Source organism: Lepisosteus platostomus, chromosome 12 (assembly GCF_059453375.1).
Source record: "Lepisosteus platostomus isolate fLepPlt1 chromosome 12, fLepPlt1.hap1, whole genome shotgun sequence".
Classification (NCBI taxonomy): Eukaryota; Metazoa; Chordata; class Actinopteri; order Semionotiformes; family Lepisosteidae; genus Lepisosteus; species Lepisosteus platostomus.
The window spans coordinates 15,361,881-15,388,245 of NC_142622.1; the positions used below are offsets into that span (position 1 = coordinate 15,361,881).

At 35.8% G+C, this 26,365-nt stretch overlaps 1 protein-coding gene and 1 long non-coding RNA gene across 4 annotated transcripts in view; one reads left to right on the forward strand and one right to left on the reverse strand.

Annotated features, from left to right (window-relative positions):
- LOC148651138 (uncharacterized) overlaps positions 1-2,054 on the reverse strand; it is a 102,414-nt gene extending 100,360 nt beyond the window's left edge. The window contains exon 1 of the long non-coding RNA XR_015925670.1: positions 1,991-2,054. This is a non-coding gene — a long non-coding RNA (uncharacterized LOC148651138). The remainder of the gene's footprint in view (positions 1-1,990) is intronic.
- Positions 2,055-2,259: 205 nt separating this feature from the next.
- ice1 (KIAA0947-like (H. sapiens)) lies at positions 2,260-26,043 on the forward strand. Of its 3 annotated transcripts, none has more exons than XM_088601048.1 (22): positions 2,260-2,500; positions 6,405-6,463; positions 7,393-7,427; positions 7,740-7,758; positions 8,065-8,176; positions 8,435-8,511; positions 8,594-8,631; positions 10,027-10,109; positions 10,208-10,284; positions 10,370-10,407; positions 10,993-11,075; positions 12,006-12,045; positions 12,126-12,188; positions 14,934-15,029; positions 15,263-15,726; positions 15,985-19,548; positions 20,549-20,717; positions 22,344-22,504; positions 22,895-23,085; positions 23,860-23,957; positions 24,449-24,547; positions 25,360-26,043. In XM_088601048.1, exons 1-22 carry the CDS (start codon positions 2,411-2,413, stop codon positions 25,536-25,538), a joined length of 5,835 nt encoding a protein of 1,944 aa, XP_088457174.1. In that variant the 5' UTR covers positions 2,260-2,410; the 3' UTR covers positions 25,539-26,043. The 3 variants fall into 3 exon arrangements, with proteins under 3 accessions (XP_088457174.1, XP_088457175.1, XP_088457176.1); XM_088601049.1 differs by having other exon boundaries at positions 23,863-23,957; XM_088601050.1 differs by lacking the exons at positions 8,594-8,631; positions 10,027-10,109; positions 10,208-10,284.
- Positions 26,044-26,365: the final 322 nt, after the last annotated feature.

Genomic DNA, 26,365 nt, shown 5'->3' on the forward strand with positions numbered 1-26,365 from the left:
TGTATATATTTGTCTACGCGTGCTCAAAAGTGAGGCAGCAAGAGAGGGGAGGCTTATTACGGTGGAAAATACAATTCCTCTTCTGTTAATAAGTTAAGAGCGCCCTCTGCTGTTGAATATAAAGTAGTGTTTTACAATTTCAAAACTAGTTTTTGCGGCAAGGTGCAACAAAACCAGATTGACTAGGCATCTGTGACATTTATGAATGTACAACAACACAAGTAATGCCATTGCATTACTTAAGTTATTACGATTAAACTGCAATCAATACAAAATACAACAAATGTCATCAAAATGATCAATCTTGTATCACTAATCATTTTTTTATATAAAAACATTGAATAAATTAATAAAATCCAACTTTATGGAAAAATCAGGTATTTCGATGCTGAAGCATATAAATTGTTAAGTTTTGATTAATTGCAATGCAATGTTAAACCAGAAAAGCACAAACTAACACAACAAACATGTTTTCTACAGGTGTAAAACAAAAATGTAGTTACAACATACAATCCCCCTTAATAAAAGTGAATATAAAAGTGTTGACATACAACACTTTCTAAACTGACACGTTTTTAATGAAGTAGTTACCCCTATGAAGTAGAGATAGATGTATTGAGTGAAGCTTAATAGTGCCCAAGTTTTGTTTTTTTAATGGAACCCATGTTCATTGGCTGTATTGTGCCAAGTCTCCAATGAGTGCACCACCCATCCAAAGGCTGCTTCTTTCATGCTCTGCCACCAGATTATTATAAACCATACCAAGCAGTTACTGCAGGACATGCTCGAATACCATACCTGACCGAAACCCAACACAAGCTCAGTCTGTATTCTATGAAGTTTTCTTAGATTTTGATTTTCACACATGATCATGTGTTATCAGCTACAATGTCCAAGATCTTATTTCAACTAAAATGTACAGTAAGATTCAGGTTAGGTAATTTACAAGTGTCACCTCCTTTTCTTAAAATATTACCTTATAACATTTAAGTCTTCTTAGGATTTCTACACCAAAAGTGTATGGGTGGTGTGATACTAGAACAGTTGTTTATAGTACTGAGATCCAAAATCTGAAAACATAAATATGACAGTATGTGAAAAGGCTAGTCCTAATTTATCAGTTCTTTGTTTAATATGCTGGATTGTATTAAGCATCAGTTCAACAGCTGGTTTAAATTCTGTGCTTGGGTGGGGAAAGTACCTTGGGCAATACTTTCTACTGTGATTGCAAGCGGCTACACTACTACTTCCAAGTGAAAAAAAAGAACATTATACATTTGGAAGCGACAATGTATCTCAAACGTATGCTCTTTATAAGGAAAGTAACATTACTCGTCTAATCTAGCCGCTTTTTACTGAGTGTGCAATTCCTTTAACGTCTTGTGAGATTCTTGGGGCAGCACACGGATCATTTCTAGCTATTTCAATGCTTTGGCTCTATTACAGACAGAGGTCTATGTGACTACACATAACTGGAAACATCTGGACCCAACACTGTACACATGCATATAATTATTTTGAAAGATGTATTTTTCCCGTTATTTTGGCGATTCGAAACCTGCACATTTAACTCTTTTCACTTCAAAATGCAGCCGCGAAGGAAAGAGTCCCCAACTTGTCAATGTAATAGTTAACCATATACAGTATCTCCATATTTTTAAAATGTTTGCACGTACCATGGAAATAAAAAAGGCGTTCACACCGTACCGAAGCAGCACAGAAATAACTTCTAGGCCTTAATTAAGAATATTTCATTCGGACGCAGTTTTAATTTACTAATCATATATTAGCTGTTTCAATAACCACTCTCAGGTGAAACATATCTTGAGGAAAGAATTCTTTAAGAGAATTGCCTTTCGGTAGCGATCTATCTCATACGCATACTTCCACTCTAGTCCATGGCTGTTACCATCAGAATGCTTTAACCTATATAAAAGCGGATCAAATCGACTGAATTTAAAGATGCGGACACGAAATAAAAACTACGCACCTACCAAAGCGGTAACTCCCACAATTCTACAGCTGCCACTCCTCTATGCAGCACGTGCTTTTTCACAAACCTTGCCTCTCTCTTAGGGCCCCATAATATTGCCTGTTATTTTACTTTTAGATCGCATGCAATATGTGCAGTTTGAAATAGTTTTGTGCGTCCTTTTCTTTTCTAATTAAGTTTTAAGAAGTCTGAATATTCAGAACTTATTAAATGAAATATTCTTCATTGTGGGAAGCGGTTTTGAATCTGGCATTTTTGTGGACGGCCCGGTGTGTGGGGTCCTGAGTCAATGTGGTGTGCTTCAGCTTCTTACGTTTGTGTGTTTAGGATGGAAGGGCTGTAGTTTGTTTTGATCGTGTTTCATTTCAAATCTTAGTTTTCTGATACGTTTTTTGTGTCCTCTTTGCGTTTGTTACCATGATGCCCGGGGAGAATCACTCTCAAGCAGCAGGAATTGCTTCAGATGCAACAGCAGGAACTTGTCAGAACTGTAACGCTTTGCAGCAGGTAGGTAAATGGTATTTTTAGAATAGTAAATCTACGGTGGTGTTATTTAAGCTTCTAATTGTGCATTTTATCAAAACATTACCTTTGTTAATATAATCATATCAGCACAGATAACAAAATATTTTATTTATATAGCTAAATTATATTGGACCTCAAGTATTTTTAAATTAATGTTCATCTTGAACTATCAAATGTATCAAGTGTTCATTCGAAATTTGATAACTCGTAGCGTTTTTCCCGTAAATTGGTTTTATTCTAAGTAGTTTTCTTGGAATTTTATATATTTCCTTGCATGTTACTAATCTCAAGAGTGAATACCGAGATCATTTTTGCATTTACGGTTGCAGATATACTAAGCACCTAAGAAGATCTTGTCTTTGAAGTGTGATGATGCTAAGACATCTGTGGTCGTCCCAACTTATTGATAAAGAACTGGATGCACATTAAAAAGTGCTAAATACGAACTTCCACAAATATGTGAACTTCTTTTGCTATATTTTTACAAAAGAACTACCACACTGAATCAGGAGAATTTGTTGATCAGATGTGAGAAGCAGGAGTGTTGTTCAAATTGTTATCTAAAATATACGTTTTAGGTTAAAAAAACATTATTTAAAAGTTATGGGTGACCAATTTTCTTATCGCCGATTCGTTATATTTGTTGTTATAATAAATGAAACGATTTGTCATTGTGTGTGTGATGTAAGGATGACTGATCAGTGCTGCCTCTAAATCGGGTGTGTCAAACACGATTCGCGGCCAGGTCCCTGGGGAGGTTGCTGTCTTGACAAGCCTGCGTAGCACACACACAAAGAAGGGACCCTTGGTGATGATGCTGCAACTGTCTCGCACACACATCGCTCTCTGCAGGGTCCCCGCGTCTGGCCTATCAACGCGTTCTTGTTTGAAGACAAGGGCATGTCTTTGCATTAAATTGGTGGAAAAATTGATACGGCGAGACCTGTGCACGCATCCTCAGTCACTAAACCACCATTGGCCTCTCAGGAACTCTACGGGAGGGTTTTTATGATCTCAAAACGATATTTTGTGGTTGTATAGTGGTCTTGTAATCAGTGCAATGATGGTCTTGTCATCATGTTTTCACAAAAGAAAAATGTTAATTCTAATAATCCCCCTCTATGAGGTGGTGGTGGTGGAGGGGAGTCCCCATTACCTGTAAAGCGCTTTGAGTGGAGTGTCCAGAAAAGCGCTATATAAGTGTAAGCAATTATTATTATTATTATTATTATTATTATGAATTGGCTTCATTATTCTGGTCTCCTCCCCACTGATAGCTGATGTGTGGTGAGCGTTCTGGCGCACTATGGCTGCCGTCACATCATCCAGGTGGATGCTGCACCTTGGTGGTGGTGGTGGAGGGGAGTCCCCATTACCTGTCAAGCGCTTTGAGTGGATTGTCCAGAAAAGTGCTATATAAGTGTAAGCAATTAATTAAATTAATTTGATTCCAGAGAAGTGAGGCTACTTATTTCTTCATAGAGGTGAAAGGAAAACTAACAGATTTAATTTGTAGAGTAGGGAGCTTTTGTCAAAGACCGGTAGCAATAATAATAGTGTATTTATTGCTCTTTTTGTATCACTGATATTTAGCAAATCATATTTCACATTTTCTGTATTCCTTTTGTCATTCATCATTCCTTTAACTTTGCCTTTTGCCGTTTTTTTTTCTTAGTTGTTAATGCTAAACTGCAAACTACTAAACGAGGCAGACTGCTTTTTATTTAATACAGGGGCAGAGGGTCTTTACCAACGACACATATACTGTATATATACTCATCCTTTGAACTGTAATGCAAAATTTTGTTTAGAACTGTGAAATTCCCATTACTTTACATGTAACTTTCAGCTTGTTTCCAAAGTCTATAAAATAACAATACTACTGTTACCTTAAGCAAACTGAATTGTCAAAAATAAGAACATGGTTGTGTGTTAAGATAATCAGCCTATTTATTTCAGTAGAGTAGTTAAGAGTGAATGTGAAAAATTGCAAACTGTTGAACATTAGCACTAATGTGCTAATAAGTTTTAACTGCTCACTATTTTTAATCATTTCTAATACTTCAAGGTTTAAAGCAAGAGTTTTGTTTACTGTTGTGCATTTACTGCTGCTGGTTGCTGAACAAAATATCCCCATAATATTCCTTACCAAAGAACAGAGATTTGTGCAGTGTGCCGTGATCACAACTATGATATTTCAAGTAACTGCGGCTATTAATGCTGAAAAAAGATTTTGTACTAGGAGGATGCATGTTTACTTACCTTACTTGGGGGGTAAGGTTACATTAGCATTTTTGAAATGGCGGCAATATATCCTTGTAAAATGAACTCCAAAAATGAGAATCAGTACCAATATGTAATACTATGTCATGGCTTTTGGTAAGTTATGGAATTGGTTGCTTGAAGAACATTTAAATCGAATATTGATCGCCATAAGAAATGAGTTTGACACCCTGGAGTGCTAGAAACTACATTTTATAACCAAGGAAATGTTTGGTTGCATTATAACCCTTAGTTATGGGTGATGTCTTTTCCTTTTAAGTATTTTGGAATTTTTAAGTATTTGCACTTGCATAGGTTCTTCAACATGTACTGCTAATACCCAGTCCAGTGGGTCACCATTGAGGAAAAACAAGCATGCAAGGTCTAAAGAAGGAACTTTTTCACATTGGCACAACTGGGCATGTAAAGAATAACCCAGAAAGGACACCATCCTTGCACCTACAGTTGTTGGCAATTTTGTAGCAATGTGGATAAAATGTAGGCAGTTAATTCACAAACAGGGCCTACTTATACCACATTGAACTGGACATTTTAAAATGCATGTTGCTGTGTAATGGGGAACAATTTACAGGGTCTTCTTGTCTTTGTCATCAATGCTCCATATTCATTATACTTATTTTAAATATAATAATTAAGCTGGATAATGTATATATGGATGGGAGACCTCCTGGGAAAAACTAAGGTTGCTGCTGGAAGAGGTGTTAGTGGGGCCAGCGGGGGGCGCTCACCCTGCGGTCCATGTGGGTCCTAATGCCCCAGTATAGTGACGGGGACACTATACTGTAAACAGGCGCCGTCCTTCGGATGAGACGTAAAAAACCGAGGTCCTGACTCTCTGTGGTCATTAAAAATCCCAGGGCGCTTCTCGAAAAGAGTAGGGGTGTAACCCCGGTGTCCTGGCCAAATTTCCAATTGGCCCTTACTAATCATGGCCTCCTAATAATCCCCCTCTATGAATTGGCTACATTACTCTGCTCTCCTCCCCACTGATAGCTGATGTGTGGTGAGCGTTCTGGCGCACTATGGCTGCCGTCGCATCATCCAGGTGGATGCTGCACATTGGTGGTGGTGGAGGGGAGTCCCCATTACCTGTAAAGCGCTTTGAGTGGAGTTTCCAGAAAAGCGCTATATAAGTGTAAGCAATTATTATTATTATTATTATTATTATTATATAATTATCATTATATAATACAAAGCACTCTATTATTATGTCCCATGTCCCCTTTACACTGAAGAAGAGCATTATGATTCTTGTTAGGTTGTCCCAGAAGAGCCAGTGCAGACTGGTAAAGGTCATTTAACAGAGTAATTTATATAGATTGGCTGCCTTGTAACTGTAAATTCTTCATGGTTTATACATATGAAATAAACTAAGTAAAATGGGAGAGAATTTTGTGTTCAGTTTAGGTTTTAATAGAATTTTTAAACTATCCAAAATGGCAAAACCACTTCCCTTTTTAAATATAGGACTTCAGTCTTAGACATACCTGTAAATCAGTTCCTTGTATGAGTCAGAAAGAAGCATTGAATGTAACTTCAGTGTCTACATGTTCGAATATTATACTTGCAACAATTTAATATTTTGTTTGATCTCTTGTTCCAGAATCTGAATGAATATGTGGCAACACTGCTAGCTTTGAAGCAAAAGATAATTGACACTGAGTAAGCAATTTTTTTTTAATTTTTTCTTAATATCAGTTTGATTTTATATTTGTGTCTTTACTGTAATACAATATGGTGAAAAAAGTAAACCTTTAATGAACAAGGACATAAAAACTGTATCAAAGACGCTTTTGTACAGATCCCATTATAACTGCTTGTAGTATAAAATATGCTTGTCACAATTCAAATATGCTTATCATTATTCTTCATTGATGGTGTACTGAAAAGTGCTGCAACAGTGGACTGCCCGATTTGGCTTCAGATGTCAGACAGTTGTTTGGGCTATGCAACATTCAGTGCCTGAAGATGTGCCTGTGCTGTTGATCAAAATGTGGGTTCTCTCAGTGTGCTGCAATGTAGAGTGTACATTCTTTTCAGAGAGATTCAACATGCCTTAGTTCCAATTACACCCTCTTCTCTGAACAGCAGGAAAATCTTGTTTTTATTATTCCATTGAAAGAAGAATCACATTGCACGACAGTGTAACCTTTTTTAATGCCAAAACTGATGTACTGATGAAGAATAATAAATTACTTCATTCTGAATACATTTTTTTGCTCAAGATAGTATTGCGTTGCTATCATTGTATTTCTATAAGAATGATTCTTCACTTCTTTTTTCATCTGTCTTTTCTTCTTTATATCCTGTGTTCCCAATAAACCTAACCCACTGTTACAGAGTCTTCTGAAAGGTATTGCAAGGCTTTCTGCCCTCCCAATACAAGAGTCTCTGTCTCACAAAACATTTAATGATTCTAGCTGCTGTACAATAGGAGTCTTTATTTCAAACAATTTAGAACAACTCTTTTGTCTGATAACAATTTCTGAATTCTAGTACTATGTTGGAAACTTCAGTGACATTGAGGATGTGAATGTAAAAATACCATCATATATAACATTTTAAATTTGTTTCTCAATTTTCTTTTCCAGTCATCTGCTTATGGAATATCAAGAAAAATGTGATGATATCCTTTTCTGAATTTCAGTTGATCTTGAATGACTGTTGTTTTAACATGTTATGTTTAAAATAAAAATAAAATAAAATGTAAGTTCAGCAGAGAAGTCTTTTTCTAAAAACAGAGACTACAATGCAAATGGGAATAAATACGATTCTCACATTTGACTCATAATGTTTCTGTTTGAATTGCAAAATCATAAGGTAAGGTATTGTGCTACTGTGCTGCAAGAGATGAGAAAGTTTCTCATCTCTTGAAGATGACAGAATTCTTTTTGAAAATGTTTCCATCTTTGTCGGATTTTCTTTAATAACTTAGTACAGCTCCAGAAAGCTCAAAGGTAAGTTCAGAAGCTGTTAAAATTGTTTGCCCTTGTTTAATATCTGTATTATATCTGTTGATATTTTAATATTTTGCATACATTTTTATAAGCTGTCTGTATTTCAAATAGTTCTGCACTTATTTATGAAGCTGAGTAAATATTGAGTATTTTTGTCAGTGGTTCTACTTCTTCAGAGTTTACTAAAAGTGTATTGTATAAAGATAGCTGAGATGTTCTAGAAAAGTAACTTTAGAAATATGCTGTCAATGTTTACACACCCTGTGTTTTTTTACCTAACATTTTGATTTTATGGTTTTTCTTTAGGGAGACTAGCTCTCTCCATCATCAACTAGATGAATTGTTCTTGAAATTGACACCACTGGAAAAGCAGAATGAGGAATTTGAGGCAATGAAGTCTGAATTAGAAGAGAAGAGGGTATGTATCACACACAAATGGTCTTATAGCATTTTATTGGAAATGTCATAGATGACCTGAATTATTAAATCATGATCTTAAGTCAAAAGAAAATTTTACTCTGTAGTGGATCATTATCAAATTAATACTGAAGTTTAAACACTTCTAAAGTTGCATGAATTTCCATAATTGGATCTCACATTACAATCTCTTGTTAGAGCTAAAATTTTATATATGGAACTAAATTGTTTTCCTATATAATCTCTCTTGTCATTACAGAGCTCCCTAAAACTCTGTCAGCAAACGCTCCTGGAATCTGAAAGCCTGAAAGAAGAGATCCGTAAAACAGAATCTGTGTAAGAATTCATTCTAACTTCAAATTGAAGCACTTTTTTCCACTTTTGCTTTACAAATAATTACTTTCTCTTCTAATTTTAGAAAGAAGCAACTTGAAGACAAAGTGAAGAAACTTGAAGGTAAATAACCAGCTGTTCCTTATGTAATCCATTGATTTTATCATGTGTTCAAGCATTTGCTAAAACTGTTACACCTTGGCAGGCTCAGTCATTCTGAAACAAACACTGAATGCATAATTTCATAAGCAGTCTCAGGTTTATTAGACTATAAAACAATCAACTATAATAGCGTTTTGAGAGGTAGGGTGCTTTTAAGAGGTAGGTGGTCAAAATTAGTTATCATCTTAATGGTTAATGGTTTTCTTATTCATCTGTTTCGGAGTCTGATTAATGCTTATATTGTTCCAAAATTATTAAAAAACATTAGCAGTAATACCTGTGTCTAATGTTTTTGGAGCAACACGTTTTTACAAGATTTTAGCCCAGTTGCAATCACTCCAATTTTGGCTTAGTTCATGGAAAGCATGGTTAGCAACCACCTTGCATCTATAAGGGACCAGCTTGATCCCTTACAGTTTGCGTATAGGGCACTGAGAATGCTGCTCTCACTCTAGTTCATGGAAATAACAAGGTGCCTTCAAAAGCCAAACGCCTTTGTTTGCACCCTTTTTATTGATTCGGCTCGGCTTTTAACACAAATTTACATTCTTTTAGGAAAACCTCTTATGCTTAATGTGAATGCCAGGGTTCTTCTTTGGATTAAAGATTTTCTTACGGATCATCCTCAGAGGGTCTTGTTAAATGGAAACTGCTCAGATGAATTGGTTTTAAGTACAGGGGCAGCTCATGGCAGTGTCTTGTCATTGTTGCTTTTTTTAGTCTATAAAAATGAGGGGACTCTTTATAGTGCAAATGTTAAACTGATTAAAAAATGGCTCTTTGGCCTTCTGGTGAAAGATAATCTCTCAAATAAGAATGTATATTTCAATCAGTGCAGATGTTTTCTTGAATAGTAACTATCGCAGGGAAGGTGAAAAGCCACAAAAACAGCTGGGGGACATTTTTTATAGTGAGGTGAACAGAATGGCAAAAAGTTAAAGATGCCTCCCATCCCCTCAATTCTCATTTAGAGATGCTTCCATCTGGCCAACATTTCAGGTTCTCTAGAGCTGTTAGAAATGTGTATAAAAGGTCCTTTAACCCATACTCCAAACAAGTACCGAATGCAAGTTGTTAATGATATTTTCTTTGTTTGTGCCGGGTATTTACATTGTGATCAGTTTGATTTTACCTTTGAATGTATGCTTTTCCATGTGTGATATGTTGTTCTGTTGTTGTGTATTTTAATTAATTGTATTATTTGTAATGGGGGAAACCTAAGAAATGTCCACGTTTAGTGGACAATAAAGTTAATCTAAATTAAGAATCTGTTTCGTACTGAAAAACAAACAAGCAAACAGTGTTTTGTTTCCAGAGCTCACTAGCACTGGTATTAACTTTTTCTTCCTCTCAAAGATGCAGGAGAGAAACAGGGACAAGAGTTAAAGCAGCTAAAGATCGAAAAGAACATGCTGGAGAAAGAGTTGGACAAGGCTCAGGTTAGAGTTGGACTAATGATGAAACTGTATTTGTTTATTTTTTCTGAATTTATCCAGTATATACATGTTTAATTGTGGAATATCATATTTTGTTACAGAGCTCTCTAAAGCTCTGTCAGCAGATGCGTCTGGACTATGATAACCAGAAAGAAGAGATCAGTAAAACGGAGTCTGTGTAAGAATTCATTTGTATTTCAAATTGAAGTACCTTTTTTCCCCCCTTCCACTTTACAAATAATTACTTCCTCTTCTAATTTCAGAAAGAAGCAACTTGAAGATAAAGTGAAGAAACTTGAAGGTCAGTACCCATTTTTTTCCTTATGTCGTGCATTGATATTATCGTGCTTTTGAGCATTTGCTGAAAATATTCCAACCCTGGGATGCTAGGTTATTCTGGAATGCAAATTGTCGTTATTACATTAATTAAGTTAGTATAGAGTTAAAAGAATTAAAAGGACAAAATAGAGGGTGGCATAGTGGTGCAGTGTTTAGCAGTGCTGCCTTGCAGCACTGGGGCCTAGGCTCAAGTCCTAGGCTGACATCTTATGTACTCTCCAAATTTCCCACATGTCCGTTTGGGTTTTCTCCCACAGTTCGAAGACATACAGGTACTGTAGGTTAATGGCTTTTGGGATTTTAGGCTTTGTCTGCGTGTACCCAACGATGGACTGGCGTCCTGTCCAGGGTGTATCCTGCTTTGTGCATGTTTTTTGCCAGGATAGTCTCTGGCTCCCCTGTGATACTGTATTTGATAAAGCAGTTCGAAAATGGATGAATGGAATAAAACAGAACCTAAGAATCCTTTTCTTACTTACAGAAGAACAATCAAAACATGATTTGTTTGCAAAGTCCGCTAACACTGGTGTTTTCCTACCCTTCAAAGATACAAGAGCGAGTCAGAGCCAAGAGATAAAGCAGCTGAAAATGGAAAAGAACATGTTGGAGAAAGATTTGCAGAAGACTCAGGTCAGGGTCTAACTAATATTCTACTTATGTAATTACCTTTTGAATGTATGCAGTAAATGAATATTAAATTGCAAGAAATAGATTTAAGTATTATTTACTCTTTTACATCATGTAGATGATATTCTTAGTTCAGAGGCTATATAGAAGAGTCTTAGGAAGTATGTTTTCTTTCTTGCTGCAGTGATCAGATGAGGATAAAACAGCAGTGGTAGCTCTCAGCATACGGCAGTATGAGATGATGCAGTGTGTCCTGTAATATTAAAAATACATTTCATAGTCACTTTGATTTAAAAATGTTGAGACCTCATTTATCATTGAAGTCAAGACACTCTTTTAATGGCTGCTAAGTCTTAATAAAAAATTGAGATGTGTTCAAAGGTTCCTGTCTTCCACAGGAAGTTGAAAGTAGCATCAAACCTGTCTCAGCTTTACTTTGGTTATCCCTATAAAGTGTTTTGGACATCACTGACAGGTAGCTTGTGTGTGTTTTAGAAAAACGCAATTTTTATTGCTGTTAAAATGTTTTTCTGTACATTTTCATTTAAATTCAGTGGCAAAATGGTAAGTTACTATAATACAAAATAAGTGGTTAGATATGCATACTAACTGCCTCTGTATTTTAGCATCATATGTCATAAAGTTATTGTGTATTGTAGTTCTAAGGGCAGTACCAGGTATACCACTGCTAGGGATAGTAAAGTGGATCCCAGCGGACTTCATTGGATAAATCATTGGGTATGGGGACAGTTTAGACTTACCAGTCAAAACTGGGGCATCTGGCAAAAGCCCAAACACAGGAAGAGATGCAAACAAACATACTGGCAAATCCTGGAACTGAACAGTGAAGAAACAGTACTTACCACCATGCCTTCATATTTTTCAGTAATTGCGTGATTTATTTAATTAATGCCATTTTTCTTTGCTTTACAGTTTAATCTTGAAAAACTGGAGGAAGAAAATAGGCAAAAAGGTATTTTAAGTTTTTTTTTCATGCTTTAATGAACTGCAAAATTGTGTTTACTGTAAGTTTAATCTTCTTTCTTTCCACAGATGTAAGGAGTGCATCAGTTCAAACAAATACACCAGAGGAAACGGGAGTAAAAATTGACCAAAGTAAGCAATGCTTATCGTTTTTGATATTTGGAATAGACGTCTATAAAAATAGTTGGCAGAGATCTTTAAAATGCTAAGAAGTTATTGAATTTCACCTAAGGAAATTGTGAAGGGTTCTTTAAAGCCCTGGGAAATACTTTGTTCCTAACAAAGTAATTGCTAACACATTTCAGAATCATGTTAATTAAAAGCTTGCCATCATAATTATTATTAATTAATAATTGCCTACACTTATATAGCGCTTTTCTGGACACTCCACTCAAAGCCCTTTACAGGTAATGGGGATCCCTTCCACCACCACCAATAAACATCATAAACAAACTTAGCAAAAGTATTCAAATCTTTGCACTGTTTGTATATTTTGGTACGTCAATGTTTTCAGTCATAACGCTTTGAAGTAACAATTAATATTTGCAATGCAGCCTACTCCACATAGTCAAAGCAAAAAAGGGAAGGTGTAAATAATTAATGTGAATGGGGGAAAAAATGGAAATGTCATGATCGCATAGTTTTCAGACCCTGTGCTGTTGTAAACTTAATTTACAACCCTTAAGTCACTTATTTATTTCAGTGTCTCCTGTTATTATTCTGAAATCATAAGAGCAGTGATATCTTTCATGACCTCTCTCTGTATTTTTCTCATGATCATGTCTACACCATCTATGCTGTCAAGCATTGGGATAACATTATGCTATGGGGCTGGTCCTCACCATCAGGGACTGAAAAGCTTGGTAGTAGTGAGATGAAAATGGATGGAGCATAGTAGAGGCAAATACTAGAGGAAAACCTGTTTCAGTCTGCTGAAAAGGGAAAACTGAGGTGAAAATTCACCTTTCGGCATTTTGTCCAGAGTACAACGCCGAAGCTTGTTGTTTGCACATCTAATTCCTGGATAGACTCACACACAAGGCTTGACTGATTATGTGGATTCAGCTTGCATGGTTCATGGCACAGAAGCAGCTTCTTTTCCATTTCATAGCGTCGACAGTAAATTTTAACTTGAATAACCTTCTCTAAATATCAAATATCAATGGCTAGAACAAATGTTAACCACATATTCTGTGAAGGTTACACAGGTGGCGTAGTGGTTAGAGATAAAGGGCTTGTGAATATAGGGCTGTACACCTTCTAAGCTTAGCACCACCAGTTTGGATATAGGAAGCATATTACTTTCTGCAGGTCTGCAGACTAGATATAACAAGAGTGCAAGAACAAGGAAGGAAGGACCATGTGAGCAAGAAATTGTGGTTTTGCAATCAATGAATGCGACAAGATTTCTGGAGAAAGTTATTACCTTTAGCTATTGCTGTCGTCTGAGTTCGCCCATAAGATGTGTAAGACACAAAAATTAAACTTAAGCTTTAAACTTAAATAAGCTAAGCTAGGATACAGTGTGCAAGATAAGAAAATAAATCAAAGCAAACTGTTTGAGGAAGGCTGCAAAGCAGATTGAAAATGGGTGATGAACAACTACAAAAATTTAAAATGGACATTTTTCAAAAAATCTCTAAAGGAAACTAGCAAATTAGACGACAAAACAACTTGGACAGTTTCAGAAAATGTTTCTGTGAAAAATTAAAGCATAAAAATACCCCATCCTTTAATCCTATGCTACGTATGAAACAAATGATGAAAGAGCATAGTTAACCATTACAAAATATTAAATGTTATGGAGGGTTGTTTCACAGCTTTTAACTTTAGGAAGCAAGCTTTAATTAAAATGAATGTCCTTGAAAACTACATTTTGGTCCATGGAAAAAATCCTGTTTATTACAATAACACTAGAAATTTACTCCAGAAAATTAAATATTACTTCATTGAATCATGAGGCATTTGTCAGTGTATCATAAAATCTGCTGCAAACTACCTCTAAAAATTTCCTTGGGTTCTTTAGAGTGCAGACATGGGTGTTGAGTGCTTTTAATGCGACAGCTGTGATTCACACATCCTCATTCCATTAATGACCCCGTAACCGTTATAAGACCGTCCCTTGGTCTTAAATGGGGCTTGGCATTTTTTTCAAACCCATCTTTCCCATTCACACTAATGATTTAAAACGGCACCATTGCTGGTACTAATGCTTTCATTTTCATGATTAAATGGGGCTTATGTGTAAATGATTTATTTTCCCTTTTAAACTTCTCCTTATTATTTCTGCATCTCCACTTCAAATCATTTAACGCTGTCAAGTATCATTTAAAATGAGCACCAACATATTAAGATCTGTTAAGTACCAGATGAAATATTTTTTTTAAATGAATTTTCTTCAGTTTAGGCTTCATAACTGTCACCAACAGCAACCCATTTTATCATAGTTTGAAATGATGAATACGAAATAGTGCCCATTTTACATGTTTTATCTGTGTCATGCTAAGTTTTACTACAGGCACTGTGTTGCATTAGTAAATAATAACGTGTCAAAGGATTTTGTAAGCACATACAGCTACTCTGATGTCCTGTATATTTCATATATATATATGCAATTGTGGATGAAGTTCAAGATAATTCTAACAGTCAACTTCTACACATGTGAAGACAAATGAAGCTTATTATCTATATGAACCAAACATCTGAAAATGTATATTTTTTATTTCTTTGCATATAATTTTGGAGCACCATAAACAAAAATAAACCTTTCTTCATGTAAATATTAAAACTCAGTAAATATGACTTACATTACTTAACAATTAAAAGTGAAAAATGTTATGTTTAATCCATAATGTAATCTTTTTTTATGTGTTTCAGCCAAAGTCAGGATGCTTTTACAAGAACTCTGGATGTGTTTAGAACCTTCCTCTCAGATATCACAATCTATAGACAGACAACATTTTCCATTTAAAGGTAATTTATTTTGAATTGTATATTTTGAATGTATAAACAGCAAATGTTGACATGCTGCTTGATTGGGTTACCAGTTCCTTGACGTTTAGATTTAACATACTTTTCAGCATGCTTTTTTTGCAATAGAATGAAACAAATGAATCCTTGGCCTCCTAGCTACTATATATATTATTAATTTTGGAAAGGAGTTATGTGGTGCGAAAATTACTAAGTCGTTTTTTGGTTTGTTGCAGAGACAGGCTTACACAGGAGAACCAGCAATCCACATCCTTGTGTCCAGCCAACCTTGTCTAAAAGTCCTTTGAAGCATCAAATTCAGAACAACCAACCACTCTTTCACAGAAGCCCATCAGAAGACCTTCAGTGTTATGAGCCAATTAGATTTCAAAGTAATAGTTCAAAGTCTCCTGTGTTACCTGTGCCTGAATCTGCAGGCACAATGCACAAAAAAGGAAAGCGTAAAAGAAAAAGGTACAGTGGGAAGTCAGAAGAGGATGTTCACATAGAGGCTGTTGTAAGTGAGGAATCTAAGGAACTAACTGTAAATGACAATGTGAATGAACAGCTTGAGTTTCTCTCAAATGAGGAAAAAGAACGTAGTCCACTAATCCGAGGTGATATTGAAGAAGTACTGGAGTGTTTCAAGCCTCTACCCCCAGTGCTATCTCCATTGAACCTTTCACTGCCTAATAGTGAGGTAAGGATATATTGGAAGCTATATTTCTTTATTTGCACTGCAAATGTTAAATTAGTTAAAAAAAAACATCATGCCCAGACTGCCTAAGGACATATGATGCGAAAGAAAAGGAATGTTCTTTCTCATAGATCCTACACTTGTATGATGGTCAGAAAAATAATCGATGATTGCGAAATGAAATGTTTCTGGTGTATATGAATATATATATGAATTTGTGTGTATTTTGTAGATGTCTGACTTTTTTATACTTTCTTGCAGGATTCCCTATTTGGATATATGTCCGATTCAAGCAATGAAGAGAAGGGAGTTCGATTTTGTGATAGAACTAAAGAGAAAGATAAAACACTTTCTGAGAAATCTGATCCCAGTTGTATGAAAGAATATTATGAGGGTGAGATACCTTCCAGTTTACCCAAATCTGGGCATGAGCACCCGACCCAGAATGCAGGCTTGTCTTTAGGAAATAACCTGACCGTCTCTCCTTCTGTTCCTCAAATTTCTGATGAAACTGTACCTTGTGGTTCGTTGGACATATGTAATGAATATCACACATCAGGATATAAGGACAATGGCAGCAACTTGCTTTCCCCCGAGTGTCGGCAAATTAATACAGAAAACCTAACTTTCTCAGTCCCAACTGAAGAGACAAGATATCCAGAGGTTCCTTCACATAAAGAGGCATCTCAGTGCAGTGTCTTAGAATCTGAGGAGCCAAAACAGAACAACTCCTTGCAGTCTGAGAAAGATATTGTGGACGAATGCCCTGTGTCTCTTCCTAATTCTCTTGTTAAAGACTCTTTATCTGAAGAACATCTTAGCCCAAATGACACTGAAAACTCAAATACAGAATACATGGAGATAGAGCAAAGCAAACTAGAAGTAAGTGAAATGGATACAGAATGCTCTCTTGCTGGAGAGACAGAAATACATAAGAAACAGCCTTCTAGTCCATTGTGTACAGCTGAAAGAAAACTACAAGAGACGGATAAAACAGACATTGTTTGCTCAATCAGAGACGATAGGGAGGTATGCAGTGCACAAGATATGCTTTTCCAGACTGCTCCTGCAAATGCTGACTGCAAAGAAAAAGAAAGCACGGGCTCCTGTTCAAGGGTTTCTGTAAAACTGCAAGAAAATAGTAAAACAGAGGAACAGTTTACAAAATGCAACACGACTGAACAGGAGCCTGAAAGTGAAACTGAACAAACAGTGTTAAAGGATTCAGCTGATGGGTCTTTACCAAAACATGAGAGCTTAGGAGAGCTGAATAGCTGTGAGGAAAGTTGTAAAAAAGTGAATTCAGAACATACTGAGGAGGAAAGCTTTGTAGACTATCTTAAAGTTCAAACTAGTGCATCAGATTCAACTAAAAACATAATATCCCCACAAAATAACTCAAGTTTATCTGACGATGAAATGGAACAAACCAAAAGAAAAACGGTTGATGTGATGGAGAACTGCCATGTCTTGCAAAAACTTGAAACGACAGAACCTTCTGTGAAACAAAATATTGACACATTAATAGAAAGTGCGCCATCATCTGACATTACGCAGTGTGTGAAAGGTGAAATAATGTCTACAGACAAGGGAACTGTAGAAGGACCATTATGTGGCTTACCAGTAGATTCAGATAAAGGGCTTTGTGAATTTCAAGAAACTGAGTCAGAGAAAATTAGTGAATTGGACAGTAGTAACCCTGAGTCACTTCAGCATGATGCTGAGTGCCCAAGAGGAACAGACAGAGGAGTACCTTTGGGAAGTGATTTGTCCATTTTGGATGAACATAGTTCAGCACAAAATCTTTTTAAAGATGCTGACAATGCAGATAAAGAGGCAATAAATCAAACTTGCAGTAATGGAAACCCTAATGTGAGTAAAAATGACATGTCTTCCGTGGAACAGAAAGTCAAAGATGAAAAAATAATGAAAGAAAGTAAATCAAATGATTCTTTGGAAGAGACAGATTCATCAGATGATCAAGAAGGTTGCATACTTCAAAGGAAAGTTAAGACAAGCCAGCGTGCTGAAAGCCATGATTCTAATGAAAAGGCAAACACTGTGCTTCATTCACATCAAGATTTCACAAAATTAGAGGATCCTCTTCCAGAAGATGTGAAAGTAACTTCTAATGAGTCTGAATCTCCGAGCACCTCTGTCATGTCCAAAAATACATTTCCCTCCTTAGGCGATAATTCTGACATTCAACAGTGTGTGTCAACTGGTGGAATAAACACAGATGTTCCCAAAGGAAACGAACAAGTAGATGAGAGTGAGCCAGAGTCCACTTTAAAAATATCTGGTACATGCTTATTTGATAATGATATTAAAACTTCAAATGATTGTGAGGTGACAGGGGATGAAAAGGACTTGAATGAAAGCAAAGCTTGTGGTCTTGCTAACATTTTACTTGAATCAAGGAATATTACGGAAGCAAATAATCTGAGTTCTGGAATTCCCAAACTTCCCTCACAATCAGTATTAGAAAGTGAATCAGATACCCATCACGGATACGAGAAATGTAATGAAAGTGCTTTGTGTAAAGTGACTGAAGCAGTGTTTGTTAATGCACCTGAGTGTATTAACAGAAATGGAGAAATTGCAAAACCTGAAGTATGTCCTCCGAGTGCTGTTAAGACTGTGACTTCTAATGATTCAGCAGTTCCTGATTGTACACGACCACAGCCTTTTTCTGCAGAAGATGGAGTAAAAAGAAAAATAATCCATGCAGATCCTCCAGCACAGGCTACTGCAGATACCCCTCTCTCACCAAAGCCTTCCCCAGAATCTATAAAGAAAGTTCGCTCCAAAATGGGACCGCCTCTCCCTCCACTTCTGCAGCCACTACCTGCAACGCCTCCAGCATCCCGGAAACGTCTTTCCCCTTCAAAGTCCTCATCTAGCAGGTTGTTTTGTCCTTCACCAGTGGATGAACAGGTTTCTTCCTTGAAAGAAAAACCAGCAACTTCAATTACGTCACCACTTTCAAATGAGCCAAATAACTCCCCATTCTGGGCTACGCCGTCTCCCTCAGACGTTTGTAAAAGCAGGGTGGTTTCCTCTCCATTGCAATTCTGTGCAACTACCCCAAAACATGCTCTTCCAGTGCCTGGCAGACTTCCTCCTTCAGCGTTAGCATCTTCCACCTCCTCTAACTTGCCTCAGGAGAACTCTGTGAGAATCCTGGATTCTATGTATCCAGAACTCTCGGCCCGTGCAATAACTCTTAATATTCTGCGAGGGAATGTTTGTCTTAACAGAGGTATGCCTGGAACTGGAAATGCTGCACCCAGATCTGCCAATCAGATCTCTGGCTTTAAATCCATTAATTCATCAACAACTGCTTTTACCAAAACAGGAAAGGCTTGTGAATCGGAAGGCAGCAGTTTCCAGCACCCATCAGATAATTCCGAAATCTGTGATTCAGGTTTATTAGGTAAGCCTAAACAAGCAGGAAAAAGAGTTAGCGTACTTTTGCCAAGAAGTGCCAAAAGACTTCGGTTAGATAATGATTCACCAGTTCCTGAAAAGACTATTTTGCCTTTTCCATCTTGTGAGAATTCTGCAGAGCTTCTTGATGGAGAGTCTAGATTACGTAACCAAGGTCACAATTTACAGTCTGTTGAAAAGGAAGCAGATGTCAAAAAAATCCCATCACATAATCCACCCGAGGCAATATTAAATGCATTGAAGAAAATCGAAAACACCTGTTTTGATTTGCTACCTGTAATTAGAAGTCATATACACGTTGGAAAAATTCCTCAGGTACCAGTGCTGAGAGATGAAGAGCGTGAGGTCATTCACGGATTTTGTGTAGTGAACAAGGTCAGTATTTTTTATTATTTTTTAAACAGAACCCTGGAGCTTTGATTTAATATGACTCCACATCCTATGACACATAGGAGTTTTGGTATACTCTGCAATATCGTGAAATATACTACTGTGTTAAGCATAGTCAGGGGTAAAAGCTATAAAAAGAAATACAGTGGTTCATTGCACAGAGTGTACGTCCTGTAAAAAGGAAGATAATTGATTCTTGTAATACAGGAACCAGTGTCCTATTTCATTGAGACCTCTTAAGCTTGATTATCTTCATGTTTTTAAATAAGACTAAATTTAAATGCTTTTGGAAGTACATCTGTGTTTGGAAATACAGCACCTGCAGTGCTGGGGAATGTAACAGTAATAAACTGTTACAAAGATTATATTTTACAAAGAAAACAAAATTGTCTGTTTACTGATAACAGGACAAAATAAACTTGTACATTAAAAATTGAATTGGTGAATGAGTGTAGAATTAAATGAAAGTAAGAAAAATATCTGCATGATTTTAATTTAACATACAGTACCTTTGTTGATTAACAAAATGGAAAATTAAGTTTGTGTCTGCTTAATAATCTTTTATTTTGCCGCTCTAAACAGTTTCTTATACTTGGGTCATGTACTGATCTAGGTATAACTATATAAATTGCAGACCTTTGTATTCATAGTAAGAGGACACTTTACATTTACCAACAAATGTTTTATTCTGATTTTTCTCTTTTTCAAAGCTTTCAGGATTCAAAAATGGAATATTTTGATTATATGGAAATATATTAGTTCTGAGCAATTAATATGTATTTTTATGTGTAATGTCCCCAAGAAAAAAAAACGTTTTTTGAATAGAAATCCTGAACTCAGCTTGAGAGGTTATCTTCAAGTTTTGAATCCCAAAAAGATTAAAATATTTCATGTAGATATTTATATTATTCTTTTCTAGTTTGTCTAGATTGTGTTAAAATTTAGATGTTTAGAAAAATAACTTATTTCAAAATTTTAATTGAAGCACTTGGCTGAAGATTTGCTGTCCAGCATTCTTACGAAGATGAAATCTGAGAAGAACACTTTGGAGAGTAACCACCTTCAGGCCCTTTGTAGAGTTTATGTTGGAATTTGTCGGCAGCAGGGAGACTTGGAAAGAGCCCGTGTGTTTGCATACAGCATATTGAAAGAAGGTGAAATTTTGCTTTATAGACAAACTAACTGCAGAAGTTATTGGTAATGTAATTTCTGTATTTCATCCATAGGTACAATAAATAACCTGATGCTTAAATTGTACTCTCATGATATAAAACTTAACTGGAAGATATTAAGACTAAGTGTTTATTATGAGCTTCTATTATGTTAATCCTTCACATACTACAAAGTCTTGCACATCAAAAATGAGTTCCTTCAAGAATAGTTTAGCTTCCTCTGCATCAAGTGAAATGCCGTACTATAGCTATAGCATGTTATTGTCATGTTACCACATGTTCTGGTAAGGAAGTGGATTAAATCTGTTTACATATGAGATTTAAGAAAAAACATAGACACATCCTCTTACCTTTTAAAGCAATACCTGTTGTTTGCTTACTCACTTTGCTTACCAACTTTACTTATTTACCTTATTGTATATACTTGCTTACTGACTTTACTTGCGTTGCTTGCTTTACTTTCTTAACTTACTGACTGAATTAAATTAGCTTACTTCCCTTACTGTACTTGCTTACATTTCTTACTTTTTTTTACTTGACTCACTGGCTTACTTTACTTCACTTGCTTACTTATTTTGCTTGCTTTCTTTACTTACCTTACGTACTTTACCAGCTTTACTTGCTTTACCTATTCGCTTGCTTACTTGTTTACTGTACTTACTAACTTACTGAATACCTGACTGACTTACTATACTGAATTTTCTTTACTTGCTTGCTTTCTTTACTCTGATTACTTATTTTATTCACTTAACTTATTCTTACTTCACCTACCTTATTTACTTTACCTACTGTACTTAATTTACTTATTCTTTACTTAGTGCATTTACTTGCTTAATTTCTTCACTTGCTTACTTGCTTTCTTTACTTAACTAAACTTGCCGTATGACTGAATTACTATACTTAATTTGCTTTACTTATCTTAATTACTTTGCTTGCTTGTTTAATTTTTACTTACTTAACCTACTTTCTTCACTTGCTTAGCTTGCTTAACTTAACTATTTACTTAGTTTGATCACTGTACTTACCTCTACTTACTAATGTACGTACTGAATGACTAACATACTATACTAAATTTACTTTCCTTACTTAGCTTACTTGCTTACTTTACTAACCTCACTTTAACCGACTGACTTTACTAACTTGCTTAGCTTACTATTAAGAGCTGATTGGGAAATACAATGACGTTTGAAGATTTTTTTTATGTGTTCAAACAGTACATTTTCTTTTAATTAACTTTGGGTAGTAGTATGGAAGGGTTTGTTGACAGAGTTTATATATTCAGTCCTTTCAAGCAGAGACATCACATCTGCTGTTCCCCAATCCAGGCAGCTGTGGGAGCATGAAGGGCATCTTGAAAGACAAGTACAAATCTGATATTCTCCATCAGTACATGTGGCATTTTTAAATCTCTCTCCTTATTTTTCCCTTTATTTACTTGAAGATGTGAAAATGTGTTCTTAAAATTGCTGCTTTTTTGTTCAGTAATCAACAGGCTTTAATGTCATAGTATTACATTACGAGTATAGTAGTATGTTATGAGGGTGAGCAGATTTTTGTATTTTTTTGGCATTACTTTACATTTTGATGTCAAACTGTTTTTACATGTAGATTTTCCAGATTCAGCCAAAATGATCTTGTTCATCACTGCAACCTGGAGCAGTATCTTCTCCTTCCCGGGATTAATTAATAAATCAATACAGGCCCTGGCGAAACAAAGAGCAGAAGGAGAAGTCCTACAGTGTTTAACAGCTTACCTGGGTTGGGAGAAGGTATGAAATTACTTCAATATATCCATTAGCTAATTTTTCCAAATGTCTTAATGAAGAATATTTATGTATTCTAGTCATATTTATGTGTCAGGTACCTCTAGCGAGAACTGAACAGTAGAGGGCGATATCACCAAAGAAATATATTTACATTGTTGCAGGGCACGGTCAACTGAGAACAGTATATGCAGTTGTTATTAACATGAGGTTTGACTGTAGAGAATTTTATTATTTGAATGCAAAGAAATGTTTAGCCTTATTAATCTGATATTTATTTTTATTTGACATACGCCATCATTTTATTTGTTTGTTTCTTTGGTAACTGCATTAACCAATTTTTAATCTGAATGTCACATTAATGTTATTTGTATATACTTTTATCAATTTTTTTAGAGTCCTCCATGTGATATAATAAAGTTACTCTCAAGTACACTTATTGTTCTTCAAATGGGAGTCAATATGAAATTCCAGGATAACGAGCGACATGGGGAAGACTTGAGTCCTTGTGTTTGGGAGTATGTATTTGCACTTGAGTTGTTGTGCTCCCACCAAAACTGGACCTGGATACATGACATTTTTTTAAGGTGAATATGCATTTCAAACTGTTCTCCATTTTATTTCATCATTGTTATTTGTGTGTATATAAAATGTATAAAAATAGGGTAGAATTTTATACGTTTTTATTTCAGAGTGAGGTGATCTTACTTCTGCACTAAGCCCTGTGTACCTGTGGAGGTACACAGTCATCACTTCAGCTCCCATCTTGCCTAGATACAACTGCAGTCCCTGTTCCGTGATGGTCTTTTTACTGTAGTAATGCCACAGGATGGGTATTCTTATTTGAAAGGTTAATGTGTTCAGTGGTCTCTTCCATTACTGGAATACTGGCAGATGTGCTTTATCTATTACACATTCAAATGGATCATTAATAAATTGCATTGCTCCACGGGGCACAGTTTTCATGATGCAGTTTGAATAAACCAGCTGAGCTCCCTGTATGTTTATATGAATACACACAAGTGCCTCCCGTCAGTGCATACAAAGGAGGCCTATTCTTTTAATGATTTACAGTGAATTCATTTTTTATCATCATTATAAATTTGTTATAAATCTATTTTAAATATAATGTTTTAGTACTGTGTCTTGTGCTTGGTGTTCTTTCTTGCTTTTTTTCTGGATGTTCAGTCCAGTATATTTTTAAATGTAACCATGTGTTAACTTCAATTTGGAAAATAACAAAAATTAGTTATCAAAGGAAAGAAAGCACCCTGGGCCAATTTTCTCAGGAGCCATGATATGTGTGTATATCTAAATACGTTGTGGTTTGCTTTTTATTTATTTCATATACTTTCGTTCAGCAGGGAACTTTGGCCAATAATGGACAAATGGGTGAAACAAGGACCAGTAGTAAAACACATCCATGATATTACAGTAGCTGCTGTTCTGAGACTTATAGGTGAGTTTCCTTCTTATACAGTATCTACCTGTAGTTCCTGTAGTGAACATTTACACTGAATTTGGGTAGAATTTTCATTATTTCAGGGCATTTGGCCACTCGACTGAATTTGACTCCGTTCCAAGATATAGTTGGGAGATGAAGCCTTAAAGGGAAGACATATAAAGTATGAGTTAATTATTTGATGGTGCATACAAGTAAATAAAATAAAATTCAATACTTAATACTATGAGTTTTCTATATAATCAAGGAAAATGTAATTAGAGAATACTTCTGAGTTATGATTATGACTTCATCTTGTTGTATACTTTTAACTTTGAACAGGGTGATCCCTGTCATACTGGATTAGTCCACACATCAAGAAATAATGTTTCTTTGGCTCAGATGCTGCTTTTTTCATAGGGACGATGAAATAATTTCATACTTTTCAAAATAACCCTAAAGTGTGACATCAGTTGTAAAGTCCTGAAATAATAAGACTTCTTTTTCAGGTCGAGTGGGACAAATGGGCTTGAGACAGAGAGCTGTGGTTTCTGTAAAGAATGTTGCAAAAGTGATTAACACATTTTGCAGACATGCTAATGCAGAAGGTGAGTTTTATCCTTGGGATGGTTACTTGGAAAATGTATGGACTAATAAAATCATGACGCAGATCAGATGCCATAACTGTCCTCCCTAGAGGATTTTCGTGCTTGTTTCTTCTGAAGATATTTGACAGTACTGTGAGGAAGGGACTGCTTATCAAGTCAGCAAGATAAACGTTTAAATGTCCATTTCATTTTGCTACTGTACATGAAGAATGTTTTTATAGTACTAACATACAGAAGGTAGAAGATCCTTTGTGGTCTGCTGCTGAAAATGTGTGTTTTATCATTTAACTTTGAGGGCAACACTTTGAACTTCAGATCATGAAATTGGCTATTGTAAATGGAGTCAAGGGAACACAAAAATTAGTCTAAAACCTGGTAGGAGAGCTAAATCAGCCTTAAGTCTGCTCTAAGCTTGTGAGAGAAAATTGTTAGGTGTTGAATTTCCTCATGGTGCCAAAGTCACTCATGCTGAGCAGGACCTGGTGAAGACAGATGGAGACGATTTAGGATGAACTGCATCCTCTTCGGTTCAGTAACTCATCACCCTTTTTTAAGTCTCAAGTTAAAACGTGAAACTTAAAACTAGAACTGAAGATGTGTTGCTTTTCAGCTGTGCGTGCTGAATGGCGTTCCCCTAAGAACCTGACTTGGATTGTTAAAGAGTTTGACACCTCGGATCCTATGTTTTACACCAGTGCAGTTGATCAGACAATTTTGCTGTCACCATACATAAATCAGTGTGCTATGGTGGCTGTGCTGCAGTAATAAGAAATTAATATCTCTGGGTGTGTATTGATTGTGCTTGAACACAGGTGTTCCCTGGGGAGTGCAGTTGGCAGCAGTGTATGCTATTTATGACTTGGCTCCAAGCAATCCCAAAGAAGCCTTGGAAGCACTCGCCGCATGGAGAGAGGCAACCACTCGACCTGTCCCTCCTGCAGTTACCAGCTGTATTATGCAAATTGGCTTTATGTTGCGGCAGATGAAATAAAAGATGCTGTTTAATCACACTTGTGTAATGGACTTAGGCATCAGGCTTTGAATTTCTACAGTCATGCCGCAGATATGGGTTGAGTTTTTGGAAAGTAACAAAGCAAAGACAAGTTTTAAAGTTTAAATCTGTTGCATCTTTAAATATGCATTTAGTCTTTGTGCTTGGAACTGAGCCAGTATTATATGCTATACCAGTTTTACTGATTTTAGTGGAATTTATTTTTTTGTATGCCAGTCCTTTGTTTTCAGAAACGTTTTTATTTCATTTAAAAGTTTTATAAGTACTGTTAATGTTGATATTCACTAAAGCCATATTGTACATAAGTCAGTCATTGCTTCTTGTATATTAGACTAATTCATTTATATAGAAAGGAATTTCTTTGTGTAAACAATTCCTTTTATAATCCTCTAAAATGAAACGTCAGTAAATATTGTAAATGTTTGATAATGATATTCTAAAAAGACTTTGTACTTTTTTTTGTATTAAAATGAAAAACGATGAATGTTTTTTTTTCTTAATTTTGATTGACGTACTTATGGCATTCGTGAGATGCATTCAGAAATATTATTTTTATGATCAACCATTGAAAAGCATTTACTGGTTAAAATGATCTAAAGAAAATAGCATAATTAATGTAATGAAAAACTAAATGCACACATGAAATGGTAAGGGATGTGCAGAAATTACTAAGAATACACAGCTTTCTTAAAATGGATAGATGTATGTAGTTTACATGTAGTATCCAGTGTGTTGTATACCTTGTGTGTTTGTTACTATCTGTCCAGCTTTTACCAGTAGAGGGCAAAAATGTCATAATCATGAAG